At 59.4% G+C, this 15,124-nt stretch overlaps 2 protein-coding genes across 3 annotated transcripts in view; both read right to left on the bottom strand.

Moving 5' to 3' along the window:
• LOC113978434 (SLAM family member 5-like) overlaps positions 1-599 on the bottom strand; it is a 2,504-nt gene extending 1,905 nt beyond the window's left edge. The window contains exon 1 of the mRNA XM_027705368.1: positions 539-599. Coding sequence (XP_027561169.1) covers positions 539-599 — 61 coding nt within the window. The remainder of the gene's footprint in view (positions 1-538) is intronic.
• A 1,834-nt stretch (positions 600-2,433) lies between these two features.
• LOC113978431 (natural killer cell receptor 2B4-like) lies at positions 2,434-7,972 on the bottom strand. 2 transcript variants are annotated; one of them, XM_027705365.1, is made up of 9 exons: positions 7,849-7,972; positions 5,470-5,790; positions 5,118-5,387; positions 4,345-4,455; positions 3,740-3,813; positions 3,366-3,431; positions 3,193-3,264; positions 3,017-3,076; positions 2,434-2,938 (listed from the first exon to the last, which is right to left on the bottom strand). In XM_027705365.1, the coding sequence occupies exons 1-9, from the start codon at positions 7,919-7,921 to the stop codon at positions 2,861-2,863; spliced, it is 1,125 nt and encodes a 374-aa protein (XP_027561166.1). In that variant the 5' UTR covers positions 7,922-7,972; the 3' UTR covers positions 2,434-2,860. The 2 variants fall into 2 exon arrangements, 1 of the variants encoding a protein (XP_027561166.1); XR_003537572.1 differs by lacking the exons at positions 2,434-2,938; positions 3,017-3,076; positions 4,345-4,455; ... (1 more) ...; positions 5,470-5,790; positions 7,849-7,972 and having other exon boundaries at positions 3,187-3,261; positions 3,740-3,857.
• Between the last annotated feature and the right edge of the window lie 7,152 nt (positions 7,973-15,124).

Genomic DNA, 15,124 nt, shown 5'->3' with positions numbered 1-15,124 from the left:
ACCCGTTACACCTGGATCCTCTCCAGGCTCCCCCGGAGCTGCCCCCCCCCTCCCAGAGTGGTGGTGGTTGGGGGGTCCCGTGGGAAGGGAACCAGGGGGGGTTCCATGGGAAGGGAATCAGGGGATCCCGTGGGAAGGGGTCTTGTGGGAAGGGAACCAGGAGATCCCATGGGAAGACAACCAGGGGGTCCCGTGGGATAGGAGCTGGGGGGGTCTTGTGGGAAGGGAGCTGGGGGGGTCCCATGGGAAGGGAACCAGGGGGGTCCTGTGGGAAGGGAACCAGAGGATCCCGTGGGAAGGGAGCCAGAGAATCCCATGGGAAGGGAGTCAGGGGGTCCTGTGGGAAGGGATCTAAGGGGTCCTGTGGGAAGGGAGTCAGGGGATCCCGTGGGAAGAGAGCCAGAGAATCCCATGGGAAGGGAATCAAGGGGTTCTGTGGGAAGGGAATCAGAGGGTCCCGTGAGAAGGGAACCAGGGGGTCCTGTGGGAAGGGAGCCCCAAATCCAACCCCACCCACCCCCTCACCCCGCCGCCGTACCTCGAGGGACGAAGAGGAGGAAGAGGAGGAAGGGGAGGTCCACGACGAGCCCCGGCGCCATCTTTACTCGGGGTTTTTTCCCCCAAACCCAGGGGTGGGAACCCCCCCCCCCGGGCCGGGCAGCTGCTCACCGAGGAATCCCCCCCCCAAATCCAAGCCCTGCCACCGTCCCCAAACCCTGGACTGTGCAGGAAGGGAGCAGGGACAGCCCTTGATTAACACCCTTGATTAATGAACGCTCCCTTCCCACAGTTCCCCTTCCGGACTTGGCGGGAAATCACCCGCCCAGACCCTGAGAAACCCTGAGAAACCTTCAGAAACCTTCAGAAACCTTCAGAAACCTTCAGAAACCTCGGATTTTGGGGCGTTGATGCCGCCTCGCGGGACCCTCGGGAACAGGCAGGTCCCCCAGGACCTCAGGGACCCCCCGAGCTCCCCACCACGGCCACCCCAAAACCGTCCCGAGGGTCCCTTCTGCCCTTTAGGGTGGCTCAGAGACCCCCAGGGTTCCCATTTTCCCCCCTGCTCACCCAGGGTGGTCTCAGTGCTGACCCCGAGGGTCTCCCCTGCCCTTTAGGGTGGCTCAGAGACCCCCCCAGGGTTCCCATTTTTGCCCTCTGCCCTTTGGGGTGGTCTCAGTGCCGACCCCAAGGGTCTCCTCTGCCCTTTAGGGTGGCCCAGACACCCCCAGGGTTCCCATTTCCCCCCCTGCACACCCAGGGTGGTCTCAGTGCTGACCCCAAGGGTCTCCTCTGCCCTTTAGGGTGGCTCAGAGACCCCCAGGGTTCCCATTTCCCCCCAGGGTGGTCCCAGTGCCGACCCCAAGGGTCTCCTCTGCCCTTTAGGGTTCCCATTTCCCCCCAGGGTGGTCCCAGTGCCGATGTTTGAGCTCCGGGTGGCACCAGGGCAGGGTCAGGTTGGGAATTGAGGGGGAATTTCCCCCTGGAAAGGGTGGGGAGGCCTCGGAAGGGGCTGCCCGGGGAGGTGGGGATGGGTCGGACCCCAGAGGTGTTTTCCAGCCTCGGATATCCCGGGATGAGCCTCCGAGGCTCCCTCCCGCCGGGAAAAGGCCGGATTTTAATTCCAGTCGGGATTCCTTCCTGCCAGACGCCTTTGTCCGGGATGGGCGGGACCCGCGGGGGGGAAAACGGCCGCCGGCTCTTCCCAAACAAAGCCCGACGGCGGCACCCGCTGGGCTCTGACCCAGTTCAGTCCCGGAAAATTAAAATAAAAATAAAAGTAATTAAAAAAAATAAAAAAATAAAATACAGGTATTTTAAAAAATAGAAAATAAAATACATGTATTTTTAAAAATTAAAAAATAAAATATATGTGTTTGAAAAATAAAAAATAAAAAATATGTATTTTTAAAAATAGAAAATAAAATATATGTATTTAAAAATAGAAAATAAAATATATGTATTTTGAAAATAGAAAATAAAATATACATATTTAAAAAATAGAAAAATAAAATATACATATTTAAAAATATAAAAAAATAAAATATACGTATTTAAAAAATAGAAAATAAAATATACGTATTTTAAAAAATAAAAAATAAAATATATGTATTTAAAAAAATAAAAAATAAAATATATGTACTTAAAAAATAAAAAATAAAAAATACGTATTTTTAAAAATAAAAATAAGGCAGAAAATGAAATAAATATTAAAAAAAATTTAAAATAAAAATAAAATAAAAAAGCCTGAGCCCTGACCCGGTTCAATCCCAGAAAATTAAAATAAAAATAAAATAAAAATAATTTCAAAAATAAAAAATAAAATATACAGAATAAAAAAATAAAATAAAAATACCACAAAAAATAAAGATAAAAAAATTTAAAAATACAAATAAAATAAACAAAGCTTGAGCCCTGACCCAGTTTAATCCCAGCCCCGAGCCAGGGGATCCGATGCCGGTGAGATTATTGGGGTAAACGAGGCAATTCCTGCCTCCTCCCCATGCCCGGGGTACATTTTGGGTTATAAACAGCCAATTAAACTAATTAAACAAGCAGCACAATCACCTCGTGCAGTTCAGCTCATGTTTGCGCCCAAAAACGAATTCCCAACCCTGCCAAGCCCTAAAAACCCCGAAGATCCCCCCTGACCCCACCAGTCCCATTCCATCCCCACAGGAGACAAGTTTTCCATCCCAAAACCTCCAAAACGCAGCTGGGGGGGTCGGATCCTTCCCAAAAAAAAAGTGTTTCTGGCAGTTTCTATCCCAAAAGATCCGAGTGGGATCCCAGAGGCCGCCGGAATTTCCAGGTGCTCCGGGAAAAACGGATCCACAGGGAAGGGAATTCCCTTGCCAGGGAATTAGGGGAGGTGGAGACCGGCAGGAGTCGGGTTTGGGGTGCTCAAGGAGGGGCTCCAGGGTCTGGGACCGCCCATATCCTGCAGGGAAAAGGGTGGGATTCAGCACATGGAGACCCCAAAAAAAGCTTTGGAGACCCCTCAGGAATCACCCAGTACCTCCAAATAGGCTGTGGAGACCAGAGAGGGGTCCAACCTCTTCCTCCGGAGAGAAGGAGGCTGTGGAGGAGAGTCAGGGATGGTGGGAGTGGGAGGGTGACCCCAAACACCCAAAGGGGGACACGGGGTCGGTGTCACCACCCCGAGGGGTCGGGGAGGAACCGGGACAGTCTCACCCTCCTGCCCGGCTGGACCACGGAGTAGATGGTGCAGCTCCCAGGTCTCTGCTGGTACCTGGGTTCCTCCTGCTGGGATGTGCCAAAAAAGGCAAGTTTTGGGGGTAAAAAAGCAGATTTGGGAGCTGGGAGAAACAGATTCCCCCAGGAGTGACCCCAGGAGTGACCCCTACCTGTTTTGGGGGGCTGACCACGGCGTACACGGTGTTGGGGGCCTGGGGGGACTCAAAGGTCCCATCCTGGGGGAGGGAAAGACCCAAGATGATTAAAATACCCCCCAAAATACCCCCAAAGAGCCAGAGGTGGTTCAAAGGCTCAGCTCGGGGTGAGCAGCATTCCCGAATTCCTGTCCCTCGGGAATTTCCCCATGGAGAGGGTGGTCGGGACTTGGCAGGGGCTGCCCAGGGAGGGGGGGAGAGTCCCCAGCCCTGGATGTGCCCAGGGAAGGACTGGATGTGGCACCGAGTGCCAAGGTGGGGATGGGGCACGGGGGGGGGCTTTTCCCACCCTGAATTATCCCAGGATTCTGTGTGGGAGAGGAACTCACGGGGTCGTGGCTGGTTTTGTCTCTTCCCACCTCCTCGTAGATGGTCAGAGGCTGCTCCACGTGTCCCGGGGGGGCTTGGAAGGGTCAGTGGGAGACATCAGAGACCCCCGGATTTGGGGGGGTTCAGCCCTCGAGCAAAGCAGAGCAAAGCAGAGTAAAACAAAGCAAAAAAAAGCAAAGTAAAACAAAGCAAAGTAAAACAAAGCAAAGCAAAGTAAAACAAAGCAAAGCAAAGTAAAACAAAGCAAAGAAAAGTAAAATGAAGCAGAGGGAGAAAAAGGTCCCCTTGGCAACTTTGGGAGGTTTGATTTGTTGGCAGCTCGGGATAAAATGGATATTTCCGAGTGGAAATCGCCCTCTGGATCCCACGGGCTCCAGGTTTGGCTTCATCCAGCTCATCCTCCCCCGGGTCAGCAGGGGTGGGCAAAGGCTTCCTGCCCTTCATCCACCCTGTCCTTCATCCCACATCAGCCCCAGGAGCGGGAGAATCCCGGGAAAGCATAAGGAGCACAGCTGGAGACAGGAGGAGGGTAGAGAGGCACCTAAACCCCCCCTCAGCTGCCCATCCCACCAAATCCTGCACTGAAATCCCCCCCAGGACAAACCTTTTGGGGTGTTTTTCCTTCTCTTCCTCCACCAGCAGCAGGTGATGGTCAGAAACAGGGTCAGTGCCGAGGCCGAGGCCACTGCAGGCCACAGGAGGAGGGGGGAAAGGTCTGGGGAGGAATCACGGAATTCCAGGAATGGTTGGGTTGGGAAGGGACCTCTGGGGGTCACCCAGTCCAACCCCTCCCAAGGCAAAGAACAGGTTTGATTTGGGATATTGGGAATAAATCCTTCCCTGGGAGGGTGGGGAGGCCCTGGCACAGGTTGCCCAGAGAAGCTGTGGCTGCTCCATCCCTGGGAGTGTCCCAAGGACAGGTTGGAGCAACCTGGGATAGAGGAAGGGGGTGGAACTGGAAGATCTTTAAGGTCCCTTCCCACCCAAACCATCCCATGATTCTAATCTCTAAATTAACACATTTGCCTTTTATATAAAAAAACCCCATAAATAATTATATCTATCTATATATAATAATATATATAATATATAATAATATATTTTATATAAGAAAATGTATATTGTATATTATATATAATAATATATAATATATAATAATATATAATAATATATATTATATATATAAGTATATATATATATTTATGTGATTTTTTTCTAGTGCTTCTGAGCATCGAAAATATGTTTGTTTGGGGTTTTTTTTTCGTTTTTTTCCTGTGACCTCCAAGATCTGGGATACTGGGGACTGGACGATGCACGTGGGGTCCCTTCCCGGGCTCGGGAATTCCGCGATTCCGGGGGGAGGGAGAAAATCCTGACCTGAGCGGGGACAGAGCCCCGCGATGTCGGCGCCGGCCACGCCCCAGCTCACGGGGTTGCTCGCGTTGCAGAGGCAGAGGGTGGGATCGGCATCCACAGGGACCCGCTGGAATATCTGGGAATGCTGGGGGTGCCCCGGGGGATCCCCGCTGCAATTCCAGCTGTAGGAGACGCTCCCGGGAGCGGGAACGGAGCAGGACAGGGAGATGTTGCACCAGCCCCGCTCCCGGTGAAGGGTCTGTGCCCGCAGCTCCGGCCGGGGAAGGGGATCTGGGGGGGACAGGGGGGGTGAGAGGGGACGGGGGGACAGAGGGACAGGGGGACGGGGGGACAGAGGGACAGGGCTGCTCACCCCACACCCGCACACAGAAGGACAGGACAGTGACAGCACCCGATGGATCATCAAACTCGATTTTATAGACCCCACTGTCTTCCTTCCTAACTGGGGAGATCCTCAGGGAGAGGGTCTCCAGCTGGAAAACAGCTCTCCCGGGAAAAGAACCGGTGGTGTAGGAGACATTTCCATCCCTCCGGGCCGTCAGGATCCGTTTCTGTGATCCTGAACTCCCGTTCCATCTCCAATGGACCTTTGTCCACTCCTGTTGGTGCCTCTCCGGCCGCAGCTCCAACATTCCAGCGGTGGACGCGGCTCGTTCCCGGCATTCCCGGCTTCCTGAGGCAGAGCGGGACGAGCCCCAGGTGAGACTGTGACCTCTGTGGCCACGGGGGGACAGAATCACTGCTGGAGCTCAGTCCAGACCCCCGGCACAGCCCCTCGTGTCCCACCTCCATCCCAGAGATTCCAATCCCTCCTCACCATCCCTGTCATGTGTCTCTTCCCCATCCCGGGGGAATTTTGCCCTCTGGACCATTTTTTTCTCCTCTTTCTGCTCTCGCCCCCCTTTTTCAGAGCAGCCGAGGGTTGTGGTGGAGGTGACACAAAAACAGCCCCCAAACCCCGGGAACATCCGGAGGGCCGAGGGCACTTCCTGGGGGCACCTGGGGGGCACCCGGCACAGCCCTGGCTGCACATCCCACCCATCCCACACCTTTGCCTGCTCCCGGGGCAGTTTTCCTTTGCTTTGGAGGCTCCAGGCAGCTCCAGCTCCGAGCCTGGGGTTGGCAAAGCAAAGGACCCCCGGACTGGGCAGATCCGGGGATACAAGAGGCCGGAGCGAGGAAAAGGCACCAAAATCCTCCCCTGGGGAAACGGGAGAGGGGGCTGCTCATCACCTGGGACCTGCAGCTCTCGGAAAGGGGCAATTCCCGCTGCTCCAGGTCCTAAATTTCCCGCGGAACGCGGGGACTGTCTCTGGGAGAGGGTCTTAATGCTCTTGTGCGGGCTGCTGGAATTGAGGGGTGTGGGGGGTTCATCCCGGAGAAAAGGAGGTTCAGGGGGGACCTTCTGGCTCTGGAATTCCTTGATGGGAGGGGAGAGCCCGGGGAGGGGGGTCGGGCTCTGCTCCCAGGGAAAAAGGGACAGGAGGAGGAGGAGGGGAAGTCGTGCGTGCGAGCCCCGCGGCTGCCGCTGCAGCAGAGCCCGGTTTAACCGCGGCGGGGGCCGGGCGGGCTCAGCAGAGCCCGGTTTAACCGCGGCACCACCTGGGGGGAGGTTTTTGCAGCTCAGCTGAGCCCGCGGTCGCTGCAGTTCGAGCTGCTCCGGGTGCTCAACCCCCCGCCCGGTGCAGCCCCAGAGCGGCGAGAGCCCCCCCCGGCCCTGCAGCGGGGTGAGAAACGGGGAAGGGGGAGAGAAAGAAGGAGGGGATGCTCTCCTGTCTCTCAGAGATGCCGTGATGGGGGCACAGAGATCGCGAAATCGTGGAACGTCCTGAGTGGGAAGGGACCCACCAGGATCATCCATCCAACCCCTGGCCCTGCACAGACACCCCAAAGATCCCACCCTGCCCCTCTCCTGGAGCTCTGGCAGCCTCGGGGCCGTGCCCACTGCCCTTGGGGAGCCTGGTCAGTGCCCAACCACCCTCTGGGTGCCCGACCACCCTCCTAAAATCCGGCCTAAACCCTCTCCAGCACAGCTCTGGCCGTTCCTTCTGCTCCTGTCACTTCTCACTCAGAGCAGAGATGAAGCTGCAGCCCCCCGAGTTCTCCCCTCAACCTCTTCTTTTCCGGGCTGAACAGACCAAGCCGCAGCCAGAAGATGCTCCCAGGGCCGAGCTGGACCCCAAACCCGGGCTTTTCCCCGCTCCTACCGCACTAAAGTTGCTCTTTTTGGGAAGGAGACCCTCAGCCTCCACCAGCTGCCCCGAAACCGGGGGGAAAAGTTGCTGCGCTTGTCCAGCAGAGGGATTTGACCTCGGAAAGCCGCGTTTCTGGGCGAGGGAAAGGTCAGGGCCACGGGCATTGTCCTGCCAGGAAGTGGCTACTTTCGGTCAAACCCCCCCCGTGCCCGGGAAAGGGGGAACTGCCCCCCACGTGAGAGCCGGCCCTGGGCAGGGTGGGGCGCGGAGAACTGAGAAAAAGCCCCAAAAAACCCACCCGGCCCCACTTCACCTCCCCAGGGACCCCCTCCACCTCCCCAGGGACCCCCTCCACCTCCCCAGGGACCCCCCCTCCCAGGCCGTGCCCGGGCTGAGCAGCCCCTCCGTGCCAGCTTTTCCCTGGCACCCGCATCCCCTCATCCCCCCCCTTGTCCTCTCGCCCCCTCCGGCCTCCCCCGCACCCCCCCCCGGCCCCAGCGAGCCCCAAAACCCCCCCGGGGGAGCCCCTTCCTCACCTCGGCCGCTGGCCACGACCACCACCAGCAGCAGCAGCGCCGGGGGGCAGCGGGGACCCCCGGGCCGGAGCATCGCCAGGTCCCGGCAGCCCCGGGAGGTGCGAAAACCCCCCCTCGGGGCGAGTGCCCGGCGGCCACTTCCTCCCCTCCTGCCTGCGGTTCCTTCGCTCCCTCCTCCTCCTTCTCATCCGCGTGATCTCAGCCCTCGCTGTGACCCCCTCGGGGCCGCCCCTCCCTCGGGGGGGGTGCCCGGGTACCCCCGTGCCCCGCCGGGGGGGAAAGGACAGGCCAGGCAGCCCCAAAACCTGCGAGGAAATTAATTTTACTGCCCCGAGGAAGAGGGGCGGGTTTGGGGTTATTGTTTTTTTTTTGCTTTGCCTTTTGCGGCTCCTGCGGGGGAGGAGAAGCTGCTCCGGGCGCAATTTGGTCCCCGGACCCCCGAGGGCAGGATCGGGGGGCCAAAGACCCCCGTGCCGCGGGGTCGGGGAGCTGGGGAGCCCGGCCGGGGGTCTCCCAGCAGCTGGATTTCACAACCAGACCGATCCCGCCTTCATCTCCCTCCGAATTCCCACCTTTCCCCGGGACAGGGCAGGTTCTTCCCTTCTCCTCATCCCCTCCCTCTGCTGAGCCCAAGGTGAGCGTGGGAGCATTTTGGGGGGGTCAAAAAGCCTCAGCACTGAGAGCGCCGCTGAAATGGGGCCGTTCCCGATGAATTGTTGTAAGAACCTGTCGGATTTTTTTAAGGAAACGCTGCATTTCTAGGAAAAGGTGCTCGGCTTGTTGTGGGAAGCAAAGGGGGGAGGGTGAGAGCTTCGTCAGAGCTTCCTCTGCCTGTGGAAAACGGGATTTCCTTTATATCAGCCTTGGATAACAAATATATATATCGGAGAAAATAACCCAGCCGAGGAAGTCATTCGGGAGAGGTGAGTGGAGGAGGAGGATACAAAAGAAGAAGGAACTGAAAACACTTCCCAAACCGCTCTCAGGCTTCCCCCAGAGGTTTATTCCCTCTCTCGACTATCTCGACTCCAGATCTGTAAATAAATCCGGGATGGTTTCCATGTGGAAGGAGCATCGCTGTTATCTGGGAGCGGGTTTTGTCGCTCCCTTATCTGGCCCAGACGCCACCTCGGGCGATCTCCGGCCGATATTCATGAGCTCGGCCCCACGGTGGTTTCCCGGGATATCCAGGGTGGCGCTGGAAGAGAGCAAGAGGCGCCGGGGTCAGCGGTCCCCAAATCCGATCACTGCCGCCGTCTGCTCCCCGCCCTTGGAGCCGCGCCACTAATCACCTTATGGTAAGCTCATTGCCATTCCCGGGTGGCTCCCAGCCATTCCCGGGAGGCTCCAAGCCATTCCCGGGGAACTCCGAGCCATTCCCGGGGGGCTTCAAGCAATTCCCGGGGGGCTCCGAGCCATTCCCGGGGGGCTCCCAGCCATTCCCGGGGAACTCCGAGCCATTCCCGGGAGGCTCTGAACCATTCCCGGGAGGCTCCGAGCCATTCCCGGCCGGCTCCGAGCCATTCCCGGTCCAGATGATGGCTTGGAAAACCCTGTCTGGGCACTGAGTGACGAGTTGGGGATCGGGGAGTCACTGGGGGGGGAGGAGGGCGAAAGGGGCAGTTCCCAGCCAAAAAAAGTCTGGGAAAAAGGCGCTGGGAGAGGAGATGAGTGGGATGGGATGAGCTGGAGCGGGATTTCCGCAGGATGGAGCGCCCCGAGGATGCCGAGGGGTCCCTGCTCCATCCCCGGGGGTATTTCAACCCCATCAGGGAGGGAAACGGAGGCACGGCCCGATCCCCCCGTCCCGGCTGGAGGAGCTCCAGGGCTTTCCCTCCCTCCCCACGCGGTGCCCCAGCAGTGACGCGGGGACGCTCCGGCTCCCACGGCCCCTCTTTCCCCCCCCCCTTCGCCTCCCCTCGCAAAAAAACTAATTAAGGCTACAAAGGGAGAAAAAAAAAAGCGGCGTTTTTGTGAGGCTGGAAAAAAAACCCTCGGCTGCGGGAGAAGGGGCCGAGCCGATTAATTAGAGCTTTTGTCCGCGGCTCCATTCAACGCGTAGAGAACAATTTACATCAAGGGGAACCTTCCCGGGGGCTGCAAAAAAGCTCTGCCCGGGGGAGCGCGGAGGGGGGTGAAAGGGAAATATTTACCACGTTGAGGAGGAAGGGAAGACGCCGCGCACTCCAAGCACCGCATTGCGGAGGGTGTTTTTATTCAGCGCATCATCCGCGACTTCTCATCCCCCCCCTTCCAGCTAAATTTGGGCCCCCCGAGACGCGAAGACGGAGGGTTTGGGGGGGAGTTTTGCGCCGGGGCTCGGGGCGGCTTTGGGATGTCCTGTCACGGCTTCGGGGTTTGGGAACGCGGGGCGGGGGATGCTGCGGGAAGGGTCCCGTGGGGGTCCCTCGCTGTGCCCCCCCCCCCGTTGGCGGACGGGCAGCTTTTTAAACCCTTTCCCGGTTTAACGCGCCCGCGGCCTCATCCCCGCGGCGTCCCGGGAAAAACCGGGCAGGGAGGGAAAATCCAAGGAATTTTTTAAAGCTGTGCCCGGGAGGTGGCAGCATTAGACCGCGCTCGGAAGGGCTCGGCTCTGGGGGGGGGTCCCCGAGCCCCCCAAAAACCCGTTCGGCGGGAGCTGAGCCCCGCGCGCTGCTCCCAAATCCCTCCGGGAAGCACCGACCGGGATGGAGCCGCGCAGGGGCTGCATCCAGGGGGGGAAGCGGCGTCTTGTGGAGTCGCTGAGCCTCTTCCCGGCTAAAATCCACTCGTCCCGGGGGTGCTGTGACGGGAAAAGGGCCGGGATGCGCAGGGAAGGACTCCCCCCCCCCGCCAGCGGGATCTTATTCCCGGCCTCCCACCGCCTCCAGGGGTTTATCCATCACCCGCACGAGATCCCAGGGAAGCGGGAGCTGCTTCTTCCCCTCCTGACTGTCCCGGGACGGGGTCGGGTCCTGGCATCATCCACCCACCCACCAGCGCTTCCTCCACCAAGCCCTTCCCACCGCCCGGTCACCACTTCCCCCGGCCCACGGGCATCACATCCATGCGCCGCTTCCCGGCCGCCAGCCTTGGGCAATCCGCTCCCGGGGGGGGTCCCGCCCCGCTGGGTCGGGGGCTGCAGCGCCCACAAAGCCCCACAAGAGGAGGGGACGCGATGGGAGCCGGGGTCGCGCTGTTCTGCTGTTTGCTGGTGGCAGCCGGGGGTGAGGGTCGCACCCGGGGTGCCAGGGCAGGGGGGGTCGGGGCATCCTGGCACCTCCGGGATGCTTTGGGCGGGGGAGGAGGTGGAGACCACCCTCTGCCTCACACTCCCGGGGTCTCCCCCCACCCCTCGGTGCCTTGCAGGGGGCGGCGTCCCGGTGCTGAGGGGGCTGCGGGGACGGTCCGTGTCCTTCCCGGCCCTGCGTCCCGCCTTCGGGGACATCGCCCGCGTCACCTGGAGGACCCGCGGGACCCACATGGCCGAGGCCAAGCCCGGGGAGAAGAAGTTCTCCGTGGATTTCCTGCCCCAGTTCCGCGAGCGGCTGCTCATCCATCCCAACAACCTCTCCCTGGAGATCCAAGGGCTGAGGCTGGAGGACAGCGGGAGCTACGAGGTGCTTGTGGACACCTCGTCTGACCCCACAGCCCCAAAGACCCTCCGCTACCGTCTGTGGGTTTATGGTGAGTCCAAAGGTGGGGCAGCAGGGACGGGGGGCTCGGGTTTGGGGTGGGTTCCCCTTGCGTGACCCACCCATTCCATGGAATTTCCCCCCCTTGACCACGAGGAAGAGTCTGTGGCATGGGTATGTGGGTAGTGGAGAAATTCCCCTTCCTCTTTCGGTGTCTGCTGCACCCACTGCACCCTCTGCACCCCCTGCACCCTCTGCACCCTCTGCACCCATTGGACCCCCTGCACCCAGCCCTGGTGGCTCCCAAACCCTGGGGGGGGGGGGGCTGCACCCCCTGACCCCTCTCCCAGCGGCACCCACCCCCCCCCAAAGGTGGGAACCAGTCCCCTGCTCCCCAAAAACCCCTCTGACCTCCCTGCACCCACCACACCCCCTGCACCCAGCCCTGGTGGCTCCCAAACCCTGGGTGGGGGGCTGCACCCCCTGACCCCTGTCCCAGTGGCACCCACCCACCCCAAAGGTGGGAACCACTCCCCTGCCCCCCCAAAAACCCCTCTGCCCCCCGTCACCCCTCTCCCTGTGCCCACAGGTGACCCTCCCGTGCCCGGTGACCCCTCAGGACCCGGTGCCACCACCGCGACCCCCCCGGGGGCGACCGAGCCGCGGGCCGGAGACCCCACGGGGCAGGACCCGGATTCGGGGCAGCCCCCGGAGGGCGGAGGGGGGCCGAGGGCGTGCGGGGGGTGGGGACACTCCTGTGAGCTCAAGGGTTACCTGGTGGCCGCCGTGCTGGGGCCGCTGCTGGTGCTGGTGGTCGCCGTCCACTTGGTGACCAGGGACGGGGACACCGAGCCGGGAGAGGAGGTGTCAGCGGGGTCTGATTCCTCCCCCGGAGCTGCCATCCCACTGGGATCGTCCCCATGGCAACGGAGAGCCCCTGTTTGTTGTGCCCCGTGAGCCGCCTCGGGGTCGCCATCCAGGGAAAGCCGAGGTTGTCCCGGGAAAAAAAAGCCCCCAAAAAGGATGGGAAGTGCGGGAGGACACGAGGCAGGGATTTCACAAGCGATGCCACTTCCTCCCAGAGGTCACCAGAGCCGCCACCACCCCCCCCCCAGGTCCTGGCAGGAGCCAAAAACACCCTGGCACAACCCCTCCTCTCCTCACACACACACACAAAATCCAGGGATCCTGAGATCCAGGGAATCCAGGGATCCCGGGGCATCCCATTTCCAACCCCAAACGCGCTGGGAGACAACTCAGAGTCCCATAAAACCTCCCCCAGTTTATGATAAGTGAATTATTTACTGGTGACCCTGAGCAGACGCCGCGCAGCATAAATTATTGAGTGGCAGATCTGTCAAAAAGTTCTCATAAATAAGTTATCCGGGGCCGTCCTTAATGTTCCCAGTAAATTACTCATTCAATCTCCCGTCTAAACGCTCTCCCGGGGAAATGACTCCTGCCTGCTGATTTGTGATTTAAGGCCTGGGCAAACGAGGACGAGGAGAGGGAGGAGAGCCCTGCCCAGGACAGCCCAGGATTCCTGGGAGCATCCCTGGGCTCCCCAGCCGGGTGCTCCGGGATGGATCCTGGGCTGTGGGTGATCCCGGAGGGATTGGCCCCACCCCGGTGGGTTTGGGATCATCCCAGAGATCCCGGGGCTCTGCAGTGATCCCACAGCTCCCCAAATTTGGGGAAGCAGCCCATCTCCATCATTCCATCATTCCCAGAACCCAAATCCCTCCCCAGCAGCAGCCTGGGATTGCTGTGTCCATCATTCCATAATTCCCAGAATCCAATCCCTCCCCACCAGCAGCCTGGGATTGCTGTGTCCATCTCCAGCATTCCATTATTCCCAGAACCCAATCATTTCCCACCAGCAGCCTGGGATTGCTATGTCCAACTCCATCATTCCCAGAATCCAATCCCTCCCCACAAACAACCTGGGATTGCTGTGTCCATCATTCCATCATTCCCAGAATCCAATCCCTCCCCAGCAGCAGCCTGGGATTGCTGTGTCCATCTCCACCATTCCATCATTCCCAGAACCCAAATCCCACCCAGGTCCTGGCCATAATTAAGGCACCACGACCCCAACACCCAAAATCCCAAGCCCTGGCCGGGGACTCCACTCGATCCATCCCTCTCCCCGCCTCCAGCACACGGGAATTGCAGCCACTCCCAAGGAATCTCTTGGAATTCCAGGAGCGGGGCTGATTAGGACGATCCATCGAGCCCAGCTCGACCCTGTGGGGTGGGGAATGGGGAAGTGCCACCCCCGTGACGGTTTTGGGAGGGGGTAGGACAGGGAAAACTCCCGTGCCAGAGCCAAGGGTTTGATGGGACAGCGGGAAAACGGGATTTTCCCCCCGGGAGGGGCTGGGATGGATCCCTGGGGACCCTCCCCCCCCTCCAGGGGAACTCCCTCTCCCCTCACCGACACCTCAGGGCCTGTGCCGGTGTTTTTTTTTTAATAATTAAACGTCGTTTGTGGGGGGACAATAATTTATTTAAAGGGAACAGCTTGTTAACAAGATCCCGCTGTAATCCCCGGTGACAGATGTCGCCTTTATTAACACCTCTGTCCGAGCCGAGCCCGGGAGGCAAAAACAAACACAACAACCCTCGTTAGGAGAGGCGGGAATTAGTGTGAGAAGGGGAAATAAATATTCAAAGGCAACAACACAACACCCCTGTGATTGTCGGGTGATCGTCGGCGGCGCCGGGATGGGGGAAACGAGGAGCTGGAACGATGCTGGAGCTGCGGCCTCGGGATTCGGTGCCACGAGTCCCAAACCTGCTCTCAGCGCCCCAAAATTAGGGATGGTTGGATATCAGGAGGAATTTCTTGCTGGAAAGGGCGGTCAGGCCTTGGAAGGGGGAGATGGGAGAGTGCCCAGCCCTGGAGGTGTCCAGGGAAGGACTGGATGTGGCACCGAGGGACAAGGTGGGGATGGGGCACAGGGGGGGTTCCAGGGGCTGGGGGGGCTTTTCCAACCTCAGGGATTCTGGGATTCTGGGATTCCCTGACCGGGAGGCAGCAGGATTTAGGAGATGGGGAAACTGGGGCGCTGAGGGGGCACCGGGCCCAGTTGGCAGCACCCAAAGGGGAGGCACCTCAAGGGACCCTCGGGGGAGGAATCCCAGATCCCAGAGCAGCTGGAGCAGCAGGGGGTGGGATGGGATGGGATGGGATGGGGTGGGATGGGATGGAACGGGATTATTTCTGGGAGAACCAGCTCAGCCCTGGGCCACTGTCTGGGGCTGGAGAGCAGATTGTCGTCCCCCCCCCAAGAGCAGGATTAGGCCGAGGAGCTGATGGGAGGGGTGTGGAGTGGTACTGGGGGGTGCTGGGGGGTGCTGGGGGGTGCTGGGGATGGGGTCCCATGGCCAGGGCAGGGACAGGGGGTGAGGCTGAGAATGGTGGTACCCAGCACCCACCAGCACCTACCAGTACCCACCAGCACCCACCAGTACCCACCAGTACCCACCAGCACCCACCAGCACCCACCAGTACCCACCAGCACCCACCAGCATCCACGAGCACCCACCAGCAGCCACCAGTACCCACCAGCACCTACCAGTACCCATCAGCACCTACCAGTACACACCAGTACACACCAGCAGTCACCAGTACCCACCAGCACCCACCAGAACCCACC

This window comes from Neopelma chrysocephalum, unplaced genomic scaffold (genome assembly GCF_003984885.1).
Source record: "Neopelma chrysocephalum unplaced genomic scaffold, ASM398488v2 Primary Assembly neopelma1_325, whole genome shotgun sequence".
Classification (NCBI taxonomy): domain Eukaryota; kingdom Metazoa; phylum Chordata; class Aves; order Passeriformes; family Pipridae; genus Neopelma; species Neopelma chrysocephalum.
The sequence above is the reverse complement of the archived record's forward strand: the minus strand, read 5'-3'. Positions and strand labels throughout refer to the sequence as shown.